A 25,257-nucleotide genomic window follows, 5' to 3' on the forward strand; every position below is an offset into this window, starting at 1 on the left:
TTTAAGCCATAATTTGGACTTTTTATCTGAATTTTAACTTTGCTAATCCATCATTTTACAGCATGATTTGTTCATGAAATGAAACCGCCTTTGATATTAATGAGATGCAGATTCAGAGATATAAACATACACAATACTTCACAAACAATACAAACATTGCGAACGCTAACATCAGGGCTCGATCATAGACTCAAGACGTGTGTGCTGTGATGTGTTGTTATTTTCAGAGCAGCGCTACAGTAATTTCAGGTTTTGCATCACGATGTTTAAGTAGTGACTCCATCAGCGCCGCTCTGTGGACTCGTGTGTGTGTGTGTGTGTGTGTGTGTGTGTGTGTGTGTTGGTCTGTAAAGGAGGTGTGTTCAGGCGCATTGTTGGAGCGTTGAGGAGCTGAAATAGACCAACAGCACCATTGACCAACTAAACGCTGCTGTAAAGTCCAGTCTAGCGGACTGTTCATTAGTGAAAGCACATCTCTCCAGCTGGCTACACTGCAGGAAACACTTCTCTTACCTTACTTCCAGTCCAGATATCCACAAACTCTGAAATCCAGAAGCAGTTTCTAGATGAGCACAACATGTAGTCCTGTTTCCCAGACGAATGAGTCAAAATGAAGAGAGTTTCTCCTTAAAGCAAGCAGAATATCCTCTCTTAATCTACACTGTAGAGGCACTATAGTAATGACTGCACCTGTAATTCAGACACACAGACGTGCGCGTGTGTGTGTGTGTAGCATTAATACTTTTATTAAAACATTGCACACATCATCAACATATTTAACACTATTTAGATTCTCATCAACTCTTCTGACCAATCAAATCCTCTCTAGTATCTGACATGCCCCGCCCCCTTCGTATTTGTTTGTCCAACTATGGAAGTCAATGGTTACCGGTTCTCAGCATTCTTCAAAATATCTTCTTTAGTGTTCATCAATGAGAGGGAGAGTAAACAGGGTGAAGTGACCCTTTAAGGAAAGGAAATATGATAAACAAAGTCCCGAGCAGGAGAGGATGTGCAGCGTCTAAGCAGGACTCCAACTAACATTACACAAAGATAGCGGAGTGTTCCTATTGTTAAACTGGTGCTTCACTTATAAAGTCTCTTCATTAACCTCTCACACACACACACACACACACGTGTTCCTGACCCATTCTACAGCGCTGAGATGACAGTAATGTCACAGTTAAAGGTTAATGTTAAGGAATGTCCAAGGGAACGTTTGTTTTATGTTATTTTTGCATTTAAAAGGTGTTATCAGGCTTTAATGGTGATCTATGACGCTGTTACCCCACAGTAATGAAGGTTTAGATGATAACTCCACATGCACATCTGGTTTTCTGGAGCAGCAGTCATGCTCTTCAGCCTCTGCTCATGCGTTTAGTCTGATCAGCAGCTCTGAAGTGCACCAGAACAGCCTGCGCTCTGTGGAAGTGGACACAAGGACAGTGTAAATCACAGGACAAATGAGGGATGGATTATACTGCACGCACATTTAGTCCAAATATCTGCAAACTCTTAAATCAAGAAGCATTTAAAATAAAGCATTAATATAGTGTTGTGTTCAGAAATAAGAGTCTAAATGAAGAGACTCCTATAGCTGCTCCATATCAGGAAATCCAGACGCTGTGATCCTTGTTTTTGTGCGATGTCCTTTGTTTTACTTGCTAATAATCTTTGCTCACTTTATTATTTATTCACACTTTATTTATTATTTTAATCTTCAGTTCTCGCTCTTGGCTAACCCTTTTGCTTCAGTAAACTCCTACTTTGCTCCTTATTAATAGTTATTCAGGTAGTTTAGGTGTTGGATTAGGGATGTAGAATAAGCTCATACAGAACATGTGCTTTATAAGTCCTAATAATCAGCCAATATGTCAATAACATGCATGCTAATGAGTGAGAATCGCTCCCTGAAGGGTTAATGAATGAATGGATTTTGATAGACCGGGATGATTCACGTATAACATGTAATAAACGATCTACAGGCATAGATTAATGCAGCAGATAAACAGCGCATGCTTTATAGTTTTGTATATGTAAATGTAAAAATGACACAGCAAAGTCACCTCAACTCTGCAGATCTGCGCTGTGACTCTTACAGATGCACACTGCCATATATTGTGCAGCCACTGGCAGATGATTGAGCTTGTGTTCAGGAGAAACTCTCTTCATTTTGACTCATATTTCTGAACACAACACTATATTATAAACGCTTAATATAAGAGTGTGTAGATATCTGGACCAGAACCGAGACAGACAGCGTCTGCAGTGTAGCTTTAGGGAGAGTAGTTCACTGCATTACCCCTTCTCCTCTTTAATTACGGGCTCATGAAAGTGTTCAACCACGGCAGAACGCGAGACACTTTCTGTAAGATGTATCCGCTCTTGCAGTCTGCTCCTGATGGCCGACTCACGATTCCCGTCAGGAAGACGACCTCGCGGTGCATCGTCAGCACTGGACTGCCCTGCGCGAACACACAGTCTGCTTTAGCCCGCGGCAGACTGCACATCAGCTTATTATTGGACACCTGCAGACACCGAGAGAGAACACAACAACAACAACAACACGTCTGTTAGATATAACGTAACCTATATTCACTCAATGTCATTACTGTACACCTTTTACAGCCGGTTTAGCAGAGCCCCTAATGATATATTTACACATCATGATACAGCTGGAACCAGTCTGGCCATTCTCCTCTGACCTCTGGCATCAACAAGGCATTTGCGCCCACAGAACTGCCGCTCACTGGATATTTCCTCTTTGTCGGACCATTCTCTGTAAACCCTAGAGATGGTTGTGCGTGAAAATCCCAGTAGATCAGCAGTTTCTGAAATACTCAGAGCAGCCCGTCTGGCAGCAACAACCATGCCACGTTCAAAGTCTCTTAAATCCCCTTTCTTCCCCATTCTGATGCTCGCTTTGACCTGCAGCAGATCATCTTGACCATGTCTACATGCCTACATGCAGTGAGCTGCTGCCATGTGATTGGCTGATTAGAGATGGGAGTTAACAAGCAGTTGGACAGGTGTACCTAATAAAGTGGCCGGTGAGTGTACATGTTACTTAGCTGGTTAAGGTTGAAGTTTTTGTGTAAACGTTTTCTTGGACATATTTAAATAAAATAGGCTTTACTTTATAAACATCATCATAAAAACACTAAAATCTGGAGCTGAAAACTGCTGCGAATCATTGACAGTCAGTAAATAGACTGCTGAATGCTTTGGTCTCGTTTTTAATCCAAATATCTACAATTCATACACCAAGAAGCCTTTCAGACAGATATTTAGTCAAAATTCTGTGGGATTTTAATCAAAAAACGCTAAATCATCTACCAATTACTCTAGCTAGAATAATATTGCTTTTAAGTTTAATTAATTGGATTATTTAGCTTGTTTTACAGGAATAATAATCACTGTTAAATTAGCATTTTCCTTCAGCTTAGTCTCTTTATTCATCAGGGGTCGTGGAATGAACCACCAACTATTCCAGCATATGTTTTACACAGAGGATGCCTTTCCAGCTGCAACCCAGTACTGGGAAACACCCATACACAGACACACACACACACTACGGCCAGTTTAGTTGATCAGTTCCCCTATAGCGCATGTGTTTGGACTGTGGGGGAACCGGAGCACCCGGAGGAAACCCACACCAACACGGGGAGAACATGCAAACTCCACACTGACCCAGCCGAGACTTGAACCAGAGACCTTCTTGCTGTGTTTTATGATCACCATTATCCACTGACAACCAAAAAACAAAACAAAACCGAAAGTCAGTGTGTTCTGCACTCCTGGGGGCCCCCTGGTGGCCGAGGGGCCCTAATCGCCCGCTCAGTTAGCTTATGGCTTGGGCTGGCTCTGACACAGGTTATATTTGAAAAACAATTGTTGTGTGTGCACAGTTTAGCCCATCAGGTGTCGCCAATTCAAAAGCTCCAAAACAGAACCATTTAGCACCCCGATCCCCCATATATACAGGCAGAGGAGCACACCTGAGCGGAGAGTCGCTGTGAGCAGTCCTGCACTGTTTGATAGGACAGGTGGTTCAGCAGCAGGTGTCCTTCAATGCTGTCCTCGGTGGGCGTGTCCTTCCAGCCGGTGACCACGCCCATATACTGCCCCGCCGTCAGCACGCGGTCTGCGAAGTCTCTCTCCGGAAGACAGGCCGCCGCTACGCTCTTCTTGAAGATGATCCTGTCTGTGAGCTCCACCAGCGCCAGGTCATTCTCAGCTGTACCTGCGCTGTGCAGAGGGTGGATGTGCACCTGCCGGACACCCAGAGTCTGACCTGACGACTCAAACACCGTCATACGCTTACCTGTGGAGGACACATCCTCAGCATCTATTATCTGTAGAGGGAACACTGATGCTGGTGTAGCTCTGTCCCAAATCACACACACTACAGCGTGAACGCACGACTCATACTGGCTAATAGTGCGCACGTCTGTGATTTGGGTTTAGTAAGTGTAGACGAGTGTACTGACCCACTGCCACCTGGAAGTCGGAGTGTTTTCTGGCACACTGCGCAGTGGTCAGAACCAGCTTCTCCTTCAGGATGACCCCGCTGCAGAAGCCGGAGGATCCCCGCAGGAGCATCGCCTTACAGACATCAGCATAACACAACACATACACACACACACACGCACACACGCACACGCACACACACACACACACACACACACACACACACACACACACACACACACACACACACACACACACACACACACACACGTACAGCAGAATGAAATGAAACGACATGGTTGTTCAAATACCTGCGTCTACACTGCAAACACAGCTTACTGTCCTGTTTCTACTCCAGATATCTACAAACTCAGAAATCCAGAAGCATTTTCTAGAGCACAGTAAAGTGTAGTGTTGTTCAGACATAACGCAGAGAGTTCCTCCATTTGGTTTGCAGTCCACCAGGGCTTTAATCCTGTCTAGAAAAAGCTTCTCGATTGAATCATTTGTAGATGTTTGCACTAGAGACGAGACACATTCTCTGAGGGAGAGCAGCATTGCAGTGCAGGAGGCTTCATCTCAGTATACTGATTAACATGATGAAGTGTGTGTTCTGGACCTGCCAGGGACACTCCTCCAGGTCGCAGGGGAATCCTCCATATTCTGACTTGATGTTTTCTGACTGCCGTCGCTCCCACTGACTCACGCTGCCCACTTTACCACAGGGAAACGCCACTGAACACAGAGAAAACACTCCCTTTAGGACTGCTTATACTCACCTCAGGCTGTTCGTGCCTTTTGGAGCGCCCCTGTTTTCAAGGCTTGAGTTGCACAGTCAAAAACAGAGGGGCAGTTCACCCAAACGGTACAATTCAGTCATCAATTCAGTGTGTGTGTGTGTGTGTGTGTGTGTGTGTGTGTTGTGATGGACTCACCAGCGGGTACACACTTCTCCTTCTGCTGCAGTTTCCAGCCGTAAGCGCAGGAACACTCGTATGAATGATAGCCCGGCTTACAGAACTGACTGCAGCCTTTGCTCTTATCGATTAAACACACCGTCTGATCTGGAGGACACACAAACACAAGTCAGAATCAAATCCTGACCAATAAAGGAGCGTTATTTAGCATCATCTACTAAACACACTTAAAGGAGACTCTTTATACAGTACATGTAATGCGTCTCTGCTGTCTCTCCTGTGTGTGTGTGTGTGTGTGTGTGTGAGCTGAGAACAGCACACAGATCATGTTCTCCAGCTCTCTGAAACGGACCCTATCAGGCTTGGATCCTAACTGTGATGCTTTGGTCGTATTTTTATAACTCTGAATCTGCGTCTCATGTCAGAGGTTGCTGCTGTGCTCTAGTGGGTGCATATACACTGTTTTCCACCATCTGGCAACCCAGCGTGCTGCAATATAATTGGCTAAACTGGCAGTGGGCGGAGTTACACAGATCAAAACAAAGACAGACATTCTGCTGTGTAATGCACCATCTCAAAGCAGAATACCTGACTTTAGCATAAGCAAATATCAGTGTTTCCCCTACCACTGTATTAGCGTGGCTCCTCACTCTCCCTATGGCTTTCCCTGCCCCTCTTGATGACAAGTTAATGTTATTTTCTATATAGGAGGTGCAGGAGAAGATTAGTTCCTTTATGGAGTCCTCTATCGGGTTTGAGTCGTCCGTTCATCAGGTAAAAGACAGAAGCCAATCATATGCAGTCAGAGCTGATCATCTGTCGTGTCCTCGGCTCGAGTCATCTCTCTTTACATGCCGTCATGTGATGAACGATCGACTCAAAAACCAGAAGACTCTGAGAAAGCTGAACTAATCATGGCTCAGACGGTGTGCATTAGTGAAGCTTATATGGGAGTGTCAGTGTGGTGTGGATGATCCACTGAATACTGAAGAGCTGAGCTAGTCATAGACAAAACACCATCATAGAGCAGCTGGACAATATATGATTATTCTCTCTCTCTTACAGCATTCTACTACTGACCTGTCTGTAATGTGATCAATGTTTGCTGTAGTTGTAGAAGAGTCTGGAAGTAACTTATAACATTTTAATAATATTTAGGCAAATCGAACGAAATGACTCCAAAAAAAGATTCGTTCATCTCAATGAACAAGACTTAAAGGTCCGAGTCACAATGGCCTGAACTTCCCATCACTACACAGGATGACAGGCTTTGACCCAACCTGGCTGTCAGAGCAGCAATACTCCCCCTGGCCATACAAGACTGATCTTAGCAAGTCAGTAAATACACCCTTATTGGAAAAAGAAGTGTACTTTAAGTTTAATAAGTCTACTTAAAGGTCAAGTATAAAAGTATGCTAATATCAGTGTACTAGTAGTGTACTTGTGTACTAATAGCGCTCGAGACAAACTGGTCCACTTTCTAGTGTTTAAAGGTGCAGTTCTCCATAGCTTCTATAGCCCTGACGCTCTCAGTCAGCAGTGTAAACTGGGAGAGGTGCTTCTCAACCATGAGGAGTTTTTACAACAGCATTTGCTGCTTCAAGCTACATTTTAACAGCTAATGTATTTATAACACGTCGAGACAAATGATGAAAAATAAAAACGTTAATGTTTAGCTTGTACAATCGTCCCGTTATTTACTGCTGTCATTAACAGAAACACAGGAACACCATGACTGCTCGTGTGTGTGTGTGTGTGTGTGTGTGTGTGTGTGTGTGTGTGTGTCGGTGTCAGCCTGAACAGCCGCGCCGCAGCCCCAACACTGTAAACCCAGGGGAAACACTGAACATGCTTTAGCAAGCTTCTGAAATATCTGCAAATATATTAAGGTGTGTTCATGCTTTAGAACATGGAATATCTTCATACCTGTCTCACAGTGTGTTCCTGTGAAGCCGGATTTACAGATGCAGTCGTACCCCCCCACACTATCTGAACACATGGCTCCATTTTTGCAAGGCTGGTCAGCACACTGGTCACCATCTAGCATGCATAAAACATCATCAGGGCATACACAACACACATTAGCTTATCATTCATTCATTCATTTCCTTTTCAGCTTAGTCCCTTTATTAATCAGGGGTCGCCACAGCGGAATGAACCGCCAACTATTCCAGCACATGTATTTCCACTCATACACTACGGACAATTTAGCTCATCAATCCCCCTATAGCGCATGTGTTTGGACTGTGTGGGAAACCGGAGCACCCGGAGGAAACCAACACCAACACGGGGAGAACATGCAAACTCCACACAGAAACACACACTGACCCAGCTGAGGCTCGAACTAGTGACCTTCTTGCTGTGATTGTGCTTCCGACTGAGCCACCGAGACACCTCTAGCTTATTATAGTTTATATTTATATAACATATAGTCATGCATAGGGTGGCGCGGTGGCGTAGTGGTTAGCACTGTGGCCTCACAGCAAAGAAGGTCGCTGGTGTCGGTTTCCTCCGGGTGCTCCGGTTTCCCCCACAGTCCAAACACATGTGCTATAGGGGAACTGATGAACTAAACTGGCCGTAGTGTATGAGTGTGAATGAGTCTGTATGGGTGTTTCCCAGTACTGGGTTGCAGCTGAACGGGCATTCGCTGTGTAAAACTTATGCTGGAATAGTTGGTGGTTCATTCCGCTGTGGAGGCCCCTGAATAATAAAGGGACTAAGCTGAAAAGGAAATGAATGAATGAATATAGTGAATATATGAATGAATGAATGAGTGAGCTCCTTATGTTGTTGTATTGTATTTAGATTGTTCACATCCATACTGACAGCCAACTCTCCAACATGACCATCACGCATCTGTACTATCTGCAACATTCACAACTCACCGATGTAGACAGACCAGAAGATATCCTTTAAACAAAACACAAACACACAAAGGAGATTAGGAGCAAGCGTGCAGTGTTGAAATATCCCTGAGTTATGCTCACACTCTGCCTTTATGAACCAAAGACTGAAGATTTATCATTGATTTTAACATGTGAGCATTCCAAGCCGGAGTAAAGCATTTAGGCACCAGAATTTATAACGTCTGTAACTGCACCACGAAGACTATACTGGGTTATTTCACATTATATTATGTACTTGAACACTGCGAGACTCAGAGAAAACTATGAAGCGCTGTTTATATTATTATATTATATCAATGCTTCTGATTGCTTCATTAGATTTCATGCAGACGCACAGATCAACCAACATACACAGAACGTACAGAGATATTCAAGTCAGCTGGTGAAACTACACTCAACATGGCAATGTGTGTCGCAGAAACACACTCACCGTCCTGTAGTTGTCCTGGAACACCTCTCTGGCCTCCTCATAGTCACACACTTCCTCTAGACACTCTCTCTCCAGGTTAGCGGGGAGTTTGGTCTCCTCATCTCCAGTGTTGCTCCTCTTCTGACGGGAGATCACGTTAGACGCGTCCCACTTCTCCAGGAACACAGGTGCTGAAATGAGCATAATAATATTAACACACACACACACACACACACACACACACACACACACACACACACACAGTCACATTAAAGAGCTCCTATGATGCAAAATCAATGTTTGTGAGATGTTTAAACAGAAGTGTGTGTAGTGTAGTGTGTCCACAGTCAGTCTGCAGTGACAGAAACACAACACGTCTACGTCTTCAAACATTTCCTGATGTTAAAATCGGATCTAAATCCCAGTGAACCCGAGGACCACCACAGCATCGTGATGTCGGAGTGCGGTTTGCCCCGCCCACTGGATTGATTGACAGGCACATATTAACATGTCTCCATATTAATGTGTACACGCATGTCCACAGAACAGGATTAGCAAAGAAACTGCGAATAAAAGATCTGTTCAACTGTTAACCACCGACTTTCATAGTCGGAAAAACAAACACTATGGAAGTCAATGGTTACAGGTTTCCAACGTAAAGTCTTTTGTGTAGAAAAAAGTAGAAGAAACTAGATGAAATGAGAATTCTGTCATCATTTACTTGATCTAAACATTTACTAGTTATTCTGCTGAACACGAATGAAGATATTTTGAAGAATGTTGGAAACCTGTAACCATTGACTTCCATGGTGTTTGTTTTGGACTATGGACATCAATGGTGTTCAAAATATCTTCTTTATTGTGGAGTACTTTACTGTTAGACGAAGTAAATCGTGAATAAATGTTCATTTTTGGGTGAACTAGCCCTTTAATGACAGCAAATCACTGTCTGTGGAATACAAAGAAATTAAAGGTTAGTATGTACTACATTATTAACTCAATTATCCTTTATAAAATATATTAAAAACATAATAATGATGATGATAGATTAATAATAAATATATTAGTAGCCTCGAAGCTCCCTCATGAGGAGAAGATCTGCCAGGACAAATAACAAGAAAACAAACTAAAATGGCGTATTAAAGACACCGAAATGTCTGTCAGAATACTGTCAAACTAGCAGAGAGCGTCCACAGGGTTTCACATTCAATATTAGGCGATTATTTCAGGCAAATATTAGCTGTAGAATATTAAAATAATCAAGAAAAACACTAATATATGCAGCAGCTGAATCCTGTGGCGCAGTGTTTGCGATGAACCTCATCACATGCTGCCTGTTACTTTTCTCATCGCTTTCACACACTGACCAACCGCCTGTGAAGATGATGCTTGTTTTTGACGGCTGCTAAAAGATTTGGAAAACAGCAACATGTTTTACCTGATCTTTTGTGTAATCCAGCGGTCACGAAGCCAAATAAAACTGCGAGGGAAAGAAATGTCCCGAGACGAGCCATGATGACGGGTGAAAACGCTCTGCGTGAGGGGGAAAAAGCGGAGTTAATATATTAAAGCGTGCTGGATTCAGCTGTGTGTGTCCTACATGGCAATTCAGCTTCCACTAAAGATGACCAGTACATTAATAAGCAGAAACTGCCTCTAACGTTGACATTCTGACTGATTATTATGATTACTATAGCGGATAACGGAGCACTCACCCGCTGAACCCGCGACGCAGATCTGAAGCGATGATGGAGTGACGTCACCACGCACAATATCCCCATTTATTTATTATTTTTTCTTGTTGTTGTTGTTGTTGTTTGTTTTCCCTCTGTGTGTTATCTTTACACTTAACATATATATTCGTCTCTTTTCCTTTTAAAAGCGGAATGAACCGCCAACTATTCAGGCATATGTTTTACACAGCGGATGCCTGTCCAGCTGCAACCCATCACTAGGAAACACTCATACACACTCATTCACACACTCATTTACACACACACACACACACACACACACACTACGGCCAGTTTAGTTAATCAATTGCCCTATAGCACAGTATTATTTCTGGGTCTGCAATGAACAGTGTGGCCACTACACGGCAGCAGAGGACAGCTGAATGAACTTTCACTCATTCATTCATTCTCCTTCAGCTTAGTTCCTGATTAATCAGAGATCGCCACAGTGGAATGAACCGCCAACTATTCCAGCATATGTTTTACACAGCGGGTGACTTTTATTTACATTCATATTTGATATTATTATTTAATCAGCAAGTTTATCATGTTTGTAACCCCCATCGGAGCAGCTCTATCAGTGTAAACATGTTACGATCAACCTCAAAAAGTGAATGTTTTCAGCATTCTTCAAAATATCTTCAATAGTGTTTAGCAGGAGAAAAACACTCATGAAGTGTTTATAACCGCTTGGAGGAGAGTAAATAATGAGGAAATGTTCATTTTCTGGTGAACTATCCCTCAAACGAGACATGTTTGACCACTTTGTCAAGGTCTGCATGAGTGTAGTGTGTGTCAGGAGTGTTATTGAGGGCGCAGAGGTTTGCTGACAGCTGAAGGAGAGTCTCTTCAACACTTTCCCTCAAATCCTCCACATGTCAGGCATTTTTCCACACGTATGAGCCTTTATAAGCCCTTATGAGCCCCTACAGACAGCTGATGTGGATCTGCCGGCAGCTGCTTTGGGCTCGTACAGCTGTTGGTGTTTGTGTGAAGTGTTGCTCTCACACTGCGTCTTTCACTCACAGTACAGTTCTATATGAGATTAACTGAGAATATAAACTCTCTGATTATGAGGATATTGATTAAAGAGCAGCTATTCTGCAGAGATCTCTCTTATAAAGGCTTTAAACACAGCAGCAGTGTGTGAGGATCTCCTGCAGCCTCTGATGTGTTTGTTCTAATCACACTTTGATTGACGTGTCATCAGAGGGGGAAAGCCCCGCCCACTAGTCTCCATCTCATTAGCATAAACAGCAGCCCTGAGTGAGAAGCAGCCGTCTGTCCATTAGCATTAGAGTGTTTGAGCTGCTGAAGATAATGTCAGCGTAGACTAAGAGGATTATAGATGTGGAGTACTCCCTTTATCAAACCTCTATGAGTGTCTTTCTCCTCTTAAAAGCAAAAGAAGGTGTTTTGAAGAATGTTGGAATCCTGTAACCATTGACTTTTATAGTATTTGTTTTTCTATAGAAGTCAATACTTACAGGTTTTCACCATTCTTCAAAATATCTACTTTAGTGTTCAACAGTAAGGTGGAGGGAGAGTGAATATGAGTACATGTTCATGTCTGTGTGAACTGACCCTTTATCTGGCCAACACAAGAGCAGATGAGCCACCCACATGCCATCATAAGTTAGATTATTAGGAGCTGTTTCAGGTGAAACTCCAGCATGGACTCCTCCAGTTTCTCTTTATTTTCTGTCCAGTGAATTCTTCTGTGAACTCCGGAAACAGACACACAATAAAGCTCTGCTGCAGTGAATAACAGAGCGGATCATTAGCATTCAGCCGTTCTGTGTGTGTGTGTGTGTGTGTGACCTGGAAACATGCTCAAAACACACAACTTACTCAGACTTAATATGGAGACCGATCCGGCTGTGAAATGGGATTTGTGTTCTGAAATGAGCTCTGGTGTATTGTGGATGTGAACTGCGCTGTGTGTATGAATGTTATCCTCTAAATGAATTATTTGACACTGATCTGCCTCCTCAACTGTTAGGTTTTTTCTACAAATTTAAGTGGATTGAGCATAAAACAATATTAGTCTCCCCAAAAACCTCAAGAATTGTGTTCTTTCAGCTCATTTATAACAAGCTTTCTTTCTTAAAGCAGCAGACATCTTTTTTCGTGTGTGTGTGTGTGTGTGTGTTTAAAAGATTACCCATGAGTCTACATCTCCATCATCTGAATATGCAGTAAAATATAACAATTATTCTAAAAATGTTTATTAAATCATACAAAAATATGTCTAGCAATAAAACTCATCACATTTACACCAACACATCATCATTTAACTAAACAAGAAGCAGTTTAACGAACATAATCAGCCCTTATTCCTCTGCACAACTTGATTATTTATATTTTAGGCTCAAAACACTTGTGAAGATGATAATTGACCATCAGCTGAAATAATTAGTTTAATATAAATCTAAACTCTTCACTATTGTCATTAATATGGTGTAGGAACACGTCTGTTCACCACAGGTAGAGTTCCACAGGGGGATGTTGGACTGATATTGTCAATGATAAAACATTTATTATTATTATTATTATTATTATTAATGAAGGCTTCTGCCATGTTAAAGTGCTCTGTATAATGTTGCCCATCGATGAAAACAACAGCTCATCCCTTATGATCAGCCAGCAGTTTAATGTAAGAGAGTTAGTTGCTGTTTCTGACATATTACAGATACTTTAAACACAATAATGTTATAAAGGAGTGAGATAAATATGCCTGGACCATCAGTATCTGCTGTTTAAACAAGAACTAATGAAATATATGCCAACAGATATATGTGAAGCGGTGAGTGTGGAATGATGGGTTATTGGTGAAGATTATAGACGGACTGGAGACAGTGATGTAGAGGCAGACTCAGAACACCTAACAGTGACAGTAAGGTTAGGTCAGAAGATGAGGGATGCACCCAAATTACAACAAACCACACAGAACATTCCTGTGTGTGTGTTTATATATATATATATGTGTGCACTGGACTGATAACTGAACATGAGCTGTGATGATTATTGATTATGTCCTGCTGGTTAAAACACACATTTCTGACTGTCTAATAGCCCAAAACTCACTGTATATTCCACAATGATCTGCTTCTCTGTTATGCCAAACACATCTGAATATTAAACAGTGAGGATCATATCCCATCTACAATTCCTTTAGACCATTTTAAGGGAATGTTCTCAATATCCTTGTTCAAATAGATTTATCTGAGTTAATGAAAGCTTATTAATTCAGCTGATGAACCCACTGGATTTTGTCCATGTGAACTGTGCTGTGCATGTATGACTTTTATTTTGTAAATGTATTATATTTGAGACTTGCCTACTGTTTTTCCAATAGGATCAATTCTGACGTACTCCTCGGTTCACATGCTATATAGTAGTGCAGTGTGTGATTGAGCGCAGGCCGTGTCTACAGCTGGAGGGAGAGTAAAGCAGCACACTGAACAGTGCAGTACATCATCAGCTCATAGGCTCACACATTTCTCTCTTTCGTCTACAAGCCAATCATTTCGGTGCATCCCTCTAAATAATATCAAAATGATGTGTTGTTTAGCACAAAGCCGTCCCTCATTACAGGAATATTAACAGCTGCACAGCTCCTGTTTTCAGCCAACTCCTCTCCATCCTACACCCAGTGCATCGCTATAAGCCATGTCAGGATGATGGCATGTTTGGTTTCGAGAGTGAAGTGAGCGTGGTCTAGGGTCTGGACAGCGTGGTGTAGACGGGCGGGTCCCAGTGTGCAGAGGAGCTGTGTGGTGCTGGGATGTTGAGTATGGGCCTGTGCAGGTATGGGTATGGGTACGGGTAGCTGGAGTACGGGCTGTAGAAGCTGTGCTCTGGGTATTCACACTGCGCGCTGCTGCTGTAAACGCCGCTGCTGTGCTCGCTATAGTGCTGCGGGCTCCGCTGCTCCGTCTTAATGTGCACTCGCTGCGGGTGAGGGTGTGCTCCAGCAGGGGGCGCCCTCCGGCTGCAGGCGCCCTGATCTGGGGTCACGGGAAGGTACTGGTCGAACTCCTGCAGGTCGAAGGTCATGTTGCCGATGACGTCGGTGCTGAGCTCGGAGATGTCCACGTTGCTGAAGTCGATGTTCTGTTTGGAGGCCTGAGGATGCTCTGTTTTAGGGGTGGTTGGAGGAGTCGGTGGACCATGAGGATGACCTGAGGATTAGCAATATAAAGAAGATGCTGTGTGTTAATATACGGCTGCACACTATATATAAAGACTGATCACTTTCACAATAAATACATAATATTATACAATTACTGGTATTTATAGGCATCCAACAACAAAAACTGAGACTGAAAATATAATCATTTGTAATATCTATCTATCTATCCGTCCGTCCGTCTGTCTGTCTGTCAGTCTATCTGTCTGTCTATCTATCCATCCATCCATCCATCCATCCATCTAAATGAGGATTAGCAATATAAAATGATGCTATCACAATAATGTTATGTGCAGGATGCACTAAAATAAAAACATTTAGAGACAGAATATTTTTTTGTAATAAATAATTCGTTAAATAAATTAATTGATTCTAGAAACACGTTAATTCAAACTAGAATCATAATAACAACATGCTAATTCATACTCTAAATAAGCTAAAATCATGCTAACTAAGTATTTTGTGTGATAATCATGTCTAATTCATACTAAAAACATGCTAATCACAAGCTAATTTACACTCTAATCTAATTAACATGCTAATTCATAATAAACATGCTAATATTGTTAAAGACCGATATGTTCCAGCATTTAAAGGTCAGACCACACACACACACACGTCTTCTTTAGCTTTCCTTCAGGGGGTCAGATCCACCCTAACACCACAGTAATTCTCACACACACACACACACACACACACACACACACACACACACACACACACACCTCTACATGTTTCTTGTGTTCATATCTCACCTGTGTGGTCGGTGATGTGGTCCGGTGATGTGGTCAGTCGACCCATTCCTGGCTCTGCTTTATACATGTGCTGCATCAGCTCGGAGCCGGCTTCAGACTCAGCGTGGCCCGGCTTCACACTCTTCCGTCTCCTGGGCTGGTATTTATAATCTGGATGATCCTTCTTGTGCTGAACCCTCAGTCGCTCTGCTTCCTCCACAAACGGCCTCTTCTCACTCTCCGTCAGCAGTCTGTTGAGGGTTCATACGCCATTATTCACTCACAGTTAGCAAAGCAAGACATATTTTAATGTAATATGCAGTTTCAGCATCAGTATCACAATGTGTGCACACCATGATGTGCAGTGTCTGAGTGATAGCTGATCCAACATAACTCAGAGTGCATGAGCTCTGTGGAGTTTAATAGAGACTGAGGGAAAGTTTGCATGTTTTTAACCCCTTAACAGTCGGCCATATTAATAAACATGCAGGGTTCAACGATAAGGATTGTGTCTACTGATTCAGATTTATACTTGCCCTGCCAAAATTTCACTGTCACTAAGTTATTAGCTATTTCTAAACCATATTTTAAATAATATGTCAAAAGCCAAACATAACTGTATATCTACACTTTTTATTCAGCATAACTTTTCTTTAAACACAACTGACAATCTACAAACTTACAATTGTGATGAAACTAAACAAAATTAAAGGCAGCAAGGCAGCACTGGCCCGATCAGGCAGTAAACATCCTGTCTACTGTCCCGACCGCCTCGCACGCTGGCCCCGAGCCATCTGGCAGTCCTTATTGTCGAGCCCTGACATGACATGTTCAATGATTGCTGATCTACATTACTTTGGTGCACAGATTTAACCTTGGTCTCATTTTAAAGAAGACAGATGTCAGGTTGTAGCTGAAACTGTTTATGAATATAATAAAACTATAGTGTATGTTTTATTATATTACATAACATATGTATTTCACAAATCCTAAAAATCTACAGAAAACTAAAGCTAAATATTTGAACTAATTTGAAGATTATATATATAAAAAAGGAGCTTTCAGTCAGATTTAATGACTGCAGTACCAGACATGACCACCATGACATTCGGTTTACATAGGTGAGCATATAAGGGCGTTCCTGTGTTTTAAAGAATATGAATCATATCTTTTCTTACTTTTGACAATATTTATAAAGCAGACATCAGACTCTAGAGTATTATGGTCAGTTTGGTGGTATTTGATATGAATTTATCCTCTAAAAACACTACTAAATCAGCTCAATCAGTCACTCATGCACTCTTTCCAGTATTCAAGCCCGTGAAACTGTGTTCATTTGACTCTTTCACACAGGGCTATGCAGTTCTGCATCCTGCTTACCCTTAAACCTTGTCTTTTTATCTTGTATTTTTACCTGTGTTTTCTTTGACTAATATTTACATTTGTTTGATGATCTGAAAGTGTGACAAAAAAAAAAATTATAAGGGGTAAATACTTTTTCACAGCACTGTATGCATGTGTGTGTGTGTGTGTGTATATATATATATATATATATATATATATATATATATATATATATATATATATATATATATATATATATATATATATATATATATATATATATATATATATGTATATACATACAATGGCCGTGGCTGTTTTTGCAATATTTGCATTTGTTGCATTTATGACATCTTTCATTTATGTAAAATCCTAATATGAACTTGTGTTTCTCATACATGTAATTTGCATATTCATACATTCATTTTCTTTTCAGCTTAGTCCTTTTATTAATCAGGGGTCGCCACAGCAGAATGAACCGCCAACTAATCCAGCATATATGTTACACAGCGGATGCCCTTTCAGGTGCAACCCAGTACTGGGAAACAATTTGCATATATTTCCATGTATAACTTTTTTATATGGGTATTCAGGGTTAGGCTTACAGATACGCAAAACATTACAGAATATTTTGAGTTCACATTGTTCAGTGGTTTATATGATACGACACTGCTACTTCATATATTACCACACACACACACACACACACACACACACACACACACACACACACACACACACACACACACACACACACACACACACACACTAAAAACTATTGTCAAAATAATTTTGCAGACAAAGCTCTTAAAGAGACAGTACACCCAAAAGTGAAAATTCTCGAAGGGAAACTTTTAAAAGACCATGCTTTCTTATGGTCATGAACACTACAGTATCCTCAGTGTGTGTGTGATTTCTGTCACCAAGAAGCCACTTATTTGCGAATATTTTTTTGTAAATATTTACATTTTTGTTTCTTATCTGTACAGTTAAAGTTAATGCACATACTGCACACAAACTACATGTAAATATTTATTGTTTACTTTATTTCCCACGCACTTAGATGTCTTTCTGTCCCCTTGTGTCGATATATTCAGATTTATTAATAAAGCACGATAAAAACACCACTGTGTACAGAGTACAGTGTGGTCATGTGGAGTTTTTCCTCATGACGTCAGTATGTGTGCTGTTTTCTCCTTTCTGATTGGCTGACACGGGTGTGTTCACACCAAACGCGGAAGATGTGATTGAAGCGAATTCTGTGCGTGCACTGCAAATGCGTCGCATATTCCACATCGTTCGCACTGCGGGAAGGTAATCCGGCTGTTCTCACGTTTGCATTGACTTCTATGCAATGTACTGCGCAAATACATAATTCTGCATTTGGTGTGATCCCAGCGTAAAGGCTTTGATCGCCCCCTGTTGGTTTGAAGTGCCCTTAACATGCAGCACAGCACATTTTGTTGTGGACGGAGATTTTTTTTAAAACAAAGGTTTATAAAGATACCCGTGTAGCTGGAAGTTGAGAATGGCTTATATTTTTTATTAAATTACCCATAAACGGTACTTTATTAACAACAACCTCCCCCCCCAACACTGAACCTATCCTCACAGTAATGTACAAACAGCAATTATAAAGAGAATTATTCAAATTATTGATTAAATTACCCGTTAAATAGCATTTTATTAACATCTAGCCCAACCCAACCCTACATAGCTACTCCTCACAGTTTTGTAAAATATTAATAAATGTTAATAACTGTAATGTCAAACGAGAGATGTTTTTCCAAATATAATTTGTTGTTTATTAATTTTTCCCATTAGTGAACATGGCTAAACTGGTTAGGAACAATCTAGCAAACATTTATAATTGTTTAGTGACTGAGGTGTTGCTTTTATATGAAACCATCAAATTTTTTATCTATAACGCAGCTTTAAAAGTGTAGCAATGTAAAAATGTCAGTTGTTGTGCAGTGTCTGTCACAAAACAAAAACTTTTAGACTTCAAGACTTTACTGCAGTTTTTACGCGCCCTTAGTGGATATTAAATCAAATGAAAACCAAATTATATAGCTGTAATAAGCTCAGTTAAACACATTAAAGTTATTAGTTCCGCTGATGTTTATAAATTACAGTTTTGACGTCGTACAAAGAGGATGGTCTCATGTCAAGTCAACCAAGCTCTTCAGTGCCCTTATTAGTGTACACTACCTAATGATGAACAAGCTAGGGAGCTATAGGGTGCTGATTGAGTCGAATCGCCCTTAACGAATATTAAATTTACAATTACAATCAAATTATTTAGCTGTAATGCACTTTTAAAAACCCAGTAATGCACAGATATTAATTATTGTTGTTCAGCGTGTCACAAATTATCCGCAGCTGGATCCTTTCTAGACTTTCTAACGGCTGTTCTGAAGCGTGAAATATGAATCACGTGACCCAAATAATCAACCGTTAAAAAACCGTTATTTAGCTATTTTTAAATTAACGAACATCTAGACAGCTTAGGACATGCATTCCTAACTGAAGCGTTGCTGGTAAATTAAACAATTAACGTTAGCTGTAATGCTATAAAAACTTATTAAAATACATGAAAATTAGCTCTGCTGTTGCTTATAAATTACAGTTTTGACTTCAAACAACGAGGACTTCTCATGTCAAGTCGAGCAAACTCATCAGTGCCCTTACTAGTGTACACTAGCTAGTGCTGAACGAGCTATAGGGAGCTGATTGAGAAGCAGTCTATGTGATGATAAGTAAATAAAGCAGTGTATTTCTGACCTCCAGAGTTTGCCGAGTGTTTTGCTGAGCTCCGCGTTGTGCAGGTGCGGGTACTGGTCCGCCAGTTTCCTCCGCGCGGCTTGAGCCCAAACCATAAACGCGTTCATGGGTCTCTTGACGTGCGGTTTGCTCTTCCCGGAGCCGCTCACCCGCACCGGCATGGGCACCAGAGACCAGTCGTAGCCCTTCAGCACCTGCGACACCGCGTCCCGGATACACACCGGAAATCTGCCGTCCTCATCCTCCGCTTGTTGAGCCATCCGGAGCGCAGCGGGTCCGGCGGGAGAGCAGGACGGGTCAGAGTCGCACTCATCCGGACACTCGGAGCTGCAGGAGCCGGTGGGGCTGCTGCACTTTTCCCGCTCCTCGTTCATAGTCGCTTATGCTTTCAAAATCAGCTTGTTTAATAAGTAAACAACTGTCCAGTCAGAAAGTGTCGGATATAAGTTTCAGATGAGTTTTAGAAAGCATTACAACTCATCGCTATACACAACACTGTCATTATATTCTGACTGAGCGCGGAGATGTGCGCGCGTTTTTATAGAGATCTGAGTGAGCGTCACTCCTCCTGCGGCCTCTGATTGGTGGACTCTGGCCATCAGCTGCTGCGATTGGTGAAGCATGTTTCAACAATCAGGTAATTTGATACGTAGCCACTTTGTTTTATTTACATTTTTAATATTAATATCATTGTTATTGTTAGTATTATAAATATTTTAATTAATTTATTTATTGATTAATTATAGGCAAAATAGGGGTGACACGGTGGTGGAGTAGGTAGCACTCTCGCCTCACAGCAAGAAGGTCACTGGTTCGAGTCCCGGCTGGGTCAGTTGGTGTCTCTGTGTGGAGTTTGCATGTTCTCCCAGTGTTGGTGTGGGTTTCCTCCGGGTGCTCTGGTTTCCCCCACAGTCCAAACACATGTGCTATAGGGGAATTGGGTAAGATAAAATTGTTTGCATTTGTGTGTGAGTGTGTATGGGTGTTTCCCAGTGATGAGTTGCAGCTAGGCATCCGCTGCGTAAAACATATGCTGGATAAGTTGGTGGTTCATTCCGCTGTGGCTACCCCTGATTATTAAAGGGACTAAGCCGAAAAGAAAATGAATGACTGAATGAATAGGCAACATTAATGTGCGGTACTAAAATAATATAATTTCACTTAGTCTCTTTATTTAATTAATATCAGTAGTAATATTCACATTCACTTTATTGATATAGATATTAATATTAATGCCTGTTTATTCATTCACACACACACACAGTGAACATTGTTAAGGCTCAATGACATGTGTTTGACACTAAAACAGTATAATATGAATGCCTCATATTTCATATAGCGTAAACAATAAAAACAGCAACTAGAAATGAATGTAAATAACTGCCAGTTAATAGTTAGTAATTAGTAATTCTCCACAAAAAGCTGGTTCTGACTCCCTCATCCGGTTATTACAGCTATGCAGATCTGCTGTGTGGTTATTATAATTAGCTGAATGAATAGCAGAACATTAGAACTCTTCAACATTAATCACCAAAATTAAGATGAGAAAAAGTCAAGTCAAAATGTATTTCTGCAGCACATGTAAAGTTGTGCCAAAGTGCTGTACAATAAAAACACAATACATAAATACATCAATAATCATGCATCATATGAGAAATAAAAACAATAACAGATTTAAAAAGATCAGATTTTACTGCGTCGCTATAATAAAGTCAATTACTCATTTGAGGAAAAGGAGCTTACATTTTATTTACTCATCTAATAATGCCTTCACAGTTACTGCTATCATATAAATGTACATATATGCAGTAAACAAGGCAGAAAAAATTAGCAGAATAACTCTGTTTCTACTAAACACACTGTAAAACGATATCTGTTAATGAACAGTTTCAGCTCCACAGTTTAACAGAGGGACTTTTATTGACATTTTAGTAGTTTAAGCAATAATGCTTTAAGAAATAATGAAGGAATAATATATAGAGAAGTAAGCCTGTAAAATAATAGAAAATGCGTAATATACAACACCAACCCAGACAATACAGCACTGCAGACTATTGCACATGTGCAGAAAACAGACTTAATACAGCTGTACACAGTTAAAGTTGTTGAAGAAAGGATTAAGATCCCATAATGCAATTCAAAAGCAGAGATAAACAGGGGGGGGGGGGTATAAATATATATACATGAAGAAAAGACAGAAACTATTAAATAACAGATTTGTTTTTACAGTGTAATTAATCTTTATTAATGTTAATAAATCCTTTATTAGCTAATATACTAGATAATAATGAACAAATGTTAATAAGAATGTTTGAATAGTGTCCACTTTACAAAACAATTCACAAGTATCCTAATAAAAGCTTCGTTAATGATAAATATTGTTATTAAAGAGTCCACAAACGTGAAGAAATGTGCAAGATTAGACTTTAACACACACAGACAAGCATGTTAATGGACTCTTTATTAATATTTTACCTCATTAGAGCATTTATTAAGAGAATGATGAGTGTTAAAGTAAAGTGTTACCCATCCATCACAGCACTGCACTGTATATGGTGGGGGATATTCCTGCTGTGTCAGAGAAGGCACACAGTAATATTTGTGGGGAATCTGGCTTAAACACTGACAGAAGGATCTCATTTCTCGGGGAAGACTGTTGCTTTGGGTCTTCTTCTTCTTCTGCATGTCTTTGTTCCGGCCGCTTCCTCTCAGACACTGAATCAAAGCCATTTTCAGTCAGCATATGGAACTGTTTATCTCACCATCCACCATATTTATTCTAATATTTTACTTCATCTGTACCTCAGAGGTAAGCACTGGAGCGCAGTTTCTGAGATGCCATTTTGTCTCGTGGGTTGCTATTGGCTAATCTTCAACGTTTTGGCTAATAAACATTTATTTTGAATCATTTTGAATGAATTGACATTTTAGCTTGCAGCTAAGAGGAATTAGCATGTTCCTAACATGTCTAGTATGACTTAGCATGCTGTTAGCATCATTCTAGCTTATATTAGCATTTTGTTAACATGATATTTTAGTGTTATCACGTTTCTAGTATGAATTAGCATGTTGTTAGCATGATTCTTTTATGAATTTGCATGTTAGAATGTATATTATGAATTCGTATGTTGTTACCATATTTCTAGTATTAATTAGTATGTTGCTAGCATGTTTCTAGTATGAATTACAGTGTTGCTAGCATTAAAGTATGAATTAGCATGTTGTTAGCATGTGTCTAGTATGAATTAGCATGTTGTTTCTAGTGTGAATTGCCATGTTGCTATCATGTTTTAGTATGAATATGCATGCTTTAGCATGTTTCTAGTATGAATTGACATGTTTTTAACATGTTTTACTATGAATTAGCATTTTTCTAGCATGTTTTTACTATGGATTAGCATATTGATAGCATTTTTCTGGTATGAATCACCATGTTGTTACCATTAGGATCTTATTACCATGTTTCTAGAATTATTAGTATGTTGCTAGCCTGTTTTTAGCATGAATTTGCATGTTATTCTAATATTAATTAGCATGTTGTTAACACATTTGGAGTATGAATTAGTGTGTTTGCTTGTTTGCTTGATATATTGTTAGCATGTTTCTAGTTTTAATTAGCATATTAACATGTCTAGCATGCATTAGTATGTTGATAATGGGTCTAGTATGAATTATCACGTTGTTAACATGTTTCTACTATGAATTCGCATGTTTTAGCATGTTTTAGCATGAAATAACATCTTATTAACATGATTCTACTATAAATTAAGATGTTTCTAGTATGAATTAGCATGTTGTTAGCATGTTTCTAGTATGAATTAACATGTTACCATGTTCTAGAATGGATCAGCATGTTGTTAGTATGTGTCTAGTATGAATTAGCATGTTGCTAACATGTTTCTAGTATGAATTAGCATGTTACCATGTTTCTAGAATGGATCAACATGTGGTTAGTATGTGTCTAGTATGAATTAGCATGTTGCTAACATGTTTCTAGTATGAATTAGCATGTTACCATGTTTCTAGAATGGATCAGCATGTGGTTAGTATGTGTCTAGTATGACTTAGCATGTTGTTAACATGAATTGTCATGTTGTTAGCATGTTTCCAGTATGGATCAGCATGTTGTTAGCATGTTTCCAGTATGGGTAAGCATGTTGTTAGCATGTTTATAGTATGGGTCAGCATGTTGTTAGCATGTTTCCAGTATGGGTCAGCATGTTGTTAGCATGTTTCCAGTATGGGTAAGCATGTTGTTAGCATGTTTATAGTATGGGTCAGCATGTTGTTAGCATGTTTCCAGTATGGGTCAGCATGTTGTTAGCGTGTTTCCAGTATGGGTCAGCATGTTGTTAGCATGTTTCCAGTATGGGTCAGCATGTTGTTAGCATGTTTCCAGTATGGGTCAGCATGTTGTTAGCATGTTTCCAGTATGGGTAAGCATGTTGTTAGCATGTTTATAGTATGGGTCAGCATGTTGTTAGCATGTTTCCAGTATGGGTCAGCATGTTGTTAGCGTGTTTCCAGTATGGGTCAGCATGTTGTTAGCATGTTTCCAGTATGGGTCAGCATGTTGTTAGCGTGTTTCCAGTATGGGTCAGCATGTTGTTAGCGTGTTTCCAGTATGGGTCAGCATGTTGTTAGCATGTTTCCAGTATGGGTCAGCATGTTGTTAGCGTGTTTCCAGTATGGGTCAGCATGTTGTTACCATGTTTCCAGTATGGGTCAGCATGTTGTTAGCGTGTTTCCAGTATGGGTCAGCATGTTGTTAGCGTGTTTCCAGTATGGGTCAGCATGTTGTTAGCATGTTTCCAGTATGGGTCAGCATGTTGTTAGCGTGTTTCCAGTATGGGTCAGCATGTTGTTAGCATGTTTCCAGTATGGGTCAGCATGTTGTTAGCATGTTTCCAGTATGGGTCAGCATGTTGTTAGCATGTTTCCAGTATGGGTCAGCATGTTGTTAGCATGTTTCCAGTATGGGTCAGCATGTTGTTAGCATGTTTCCAGTATGGGTCAGCATGTTGTTAGCATGTTTCCAGTATGGGTCAGCATGTTGTTAGCATGTTTCCACTATGGGTCAGCATGTTGTTAGCATGTTTCCAGTATGGGTCAGCATGTTGTTAGCATGTTTCCAGTATGGGTCAGCATGTTGTTAGCATGTTTCCAGTATGGGTCAGCATGTTGTTAGCATGTTTCCAGTATGGGTCAGCATGTTGTTAGCATGTTTCCACTATGGGTCAGCATGTTGTTAGCATGTTTCCAGTATGGGTCAGCATGTTGTTAGCATGTTTCCAGTATGGGTCAGCATGTTGTTAGCATGTTTCCAGTATGGGTCAGCATGTTGTTAGCATGTTTCCAGTATGGGTCAGCATGTTGTTAGCATGTTTCCAGTATGGGTCAGCATGTTGTTAGCATGTTTCCAGTATGGGTCAGCATGTTGTTAGCATGTTTCCAGTATGGGTCAGCATGTTGTTAGCATGTTTCCAGTATGGGTCAGCATGTTGTTAGCATGTTTCCAGTATGGGTCAGCATGTTGTTAGCATGTTTCCAGTATGGGTCAGCATGTTGTTGGTGTGTTTTATAGCAGCTCAGAGTATTCTGACAGACAGGATTGATTGTTCATCATATCCACTGATGATGTGATGTGATGTGATTATAGATGTGATCCAGGCTGATGTTTCCTGTCCTTCTTCTGTTGATGAACACTGGAGTGAACCTCTGCATGTGCTGAAGAACAGAACATCTCTCTGCACTCCGGTCAGAAA

The 25,257-nt window shown here is 40.5% G+C and overlaps 2 protein-coding genes across 2 annotated transcripts; both read right to left on the bottom strand.

The window, feature by feature from the left end:
- Positions 1–722: 722 nt before the first annotated feature.
- proza (protein Z, vitamin K-dependent plasma glycoprotein a) lies at positions 723–10,508 on the bottom strand. Its single transcript, XM_056454429.1, has 11 exons — positions 10,421–10,508; positions 10,144–10,238; positions 8,727–8,896; positions 8,276–8,300; positions 7,314–7,427; positions 5,406–5,534; positions 5,090–5,205; positions 4,491–4,605; positions 3,999–4,324; positions 2,303–2,528; positions 723–1,422 (listed from the first exon to the last, which is right to left on the bottom strand). Exons 2-10 carry the CDS (start codon positions 10,217–10,219, stop codon positions 2,319–2,321), a joined length of 1,281 nt encoding a protein of 426 aa, XP_056310404.1. The 5' UTR covers positions 10,220–10,238; positions 10,421–10,508; the 3' UTR covers positions 723–1,422; positions 2,303–2,318.
- Positions 10,509–12,650: 2,142 nt separating this feature from the next.
- sox8b (SRY-box transcription factor 8b) lies at positions 12,651–19,989 on the bottom strand. The gene is made up of 3 exons (XM_056454430.1): positions 19,493–19,989; positions 15,386–15,615; positions 12,651–14,622 (listed from the first exon to the last, which is right to left on the bottom strand). Exons 1-3 carry the CDS (start codon positions 19,864–19,866, stop codon positions 14,159–14,161), a joined length of 1,068 nt encoding a protein of 355 aa, XP_056310405.1. The 5' UTR covers positions 19,867–19,989; the 3' UTR covers positions 12,651–14,158.
- Positions 19,990–25,257: the final 5,268 nt, after the last annotated feature.

The sequence above is a fragment of the Danio aesculapii genome, chromosome 3 (assembly GCF_903798145.1).
Source record: "Danio aesculapii chromosome 3, fDanAes4.1, whole genome shotgun sequence".
In the NCBI taxonomy this organism is placed as follows: Eukaryota; Metazoa; Chordata; class Actinopteri; order Cypriniformes; family Danionidae; genus Danio; species Danio aesculapii.

Bases quoted from the DNA above. Each gene is read 5' to 3' on its own strand.
- proza (XM_056454429.1), bottom strand. From the start codon at position 10,219: ATGGCTCGTCTCGGGACATTTCTTTCCCTCGCAGTTTTATTTGGCTTC. The intron at 4,325-4,490 runs GTCAGTACACTC...TGTCCTCCACAG, and splicing joins CGACTTCCAGGTGGCAGTGG to GTAAGCGTATGACGGTGTTT. The intron at 2,529-3,998 runs GTGTGCTCCTCT...CGGTGTCTGCAG, and splicing joins CACAGCGACTCTCCGCTCAG to GTGTCCAATAATAAGCTGAT.
- sox8b (XM_056454430.1), bottom strand. From the start codon at position 19,866: ATGAACGAGGAGCGGGAAAAGTGCAGCAGCCCCACCGGCTCCTGCAGC. The intron at 15,616-19,492 runs GTCAGAAATACA...AACCCTCAACAG, and splicing joins ACACTCGGCAAACTCTGGAG to ACTGCTGACGGAGAGTGAGA. The intron at 14,623-15,385 runs GTGAGATATGAA...GCTAATCCTCAG, and splicing joins CCACATCACCGACCACACAG to GTCATCCTCATGGTCCACCG.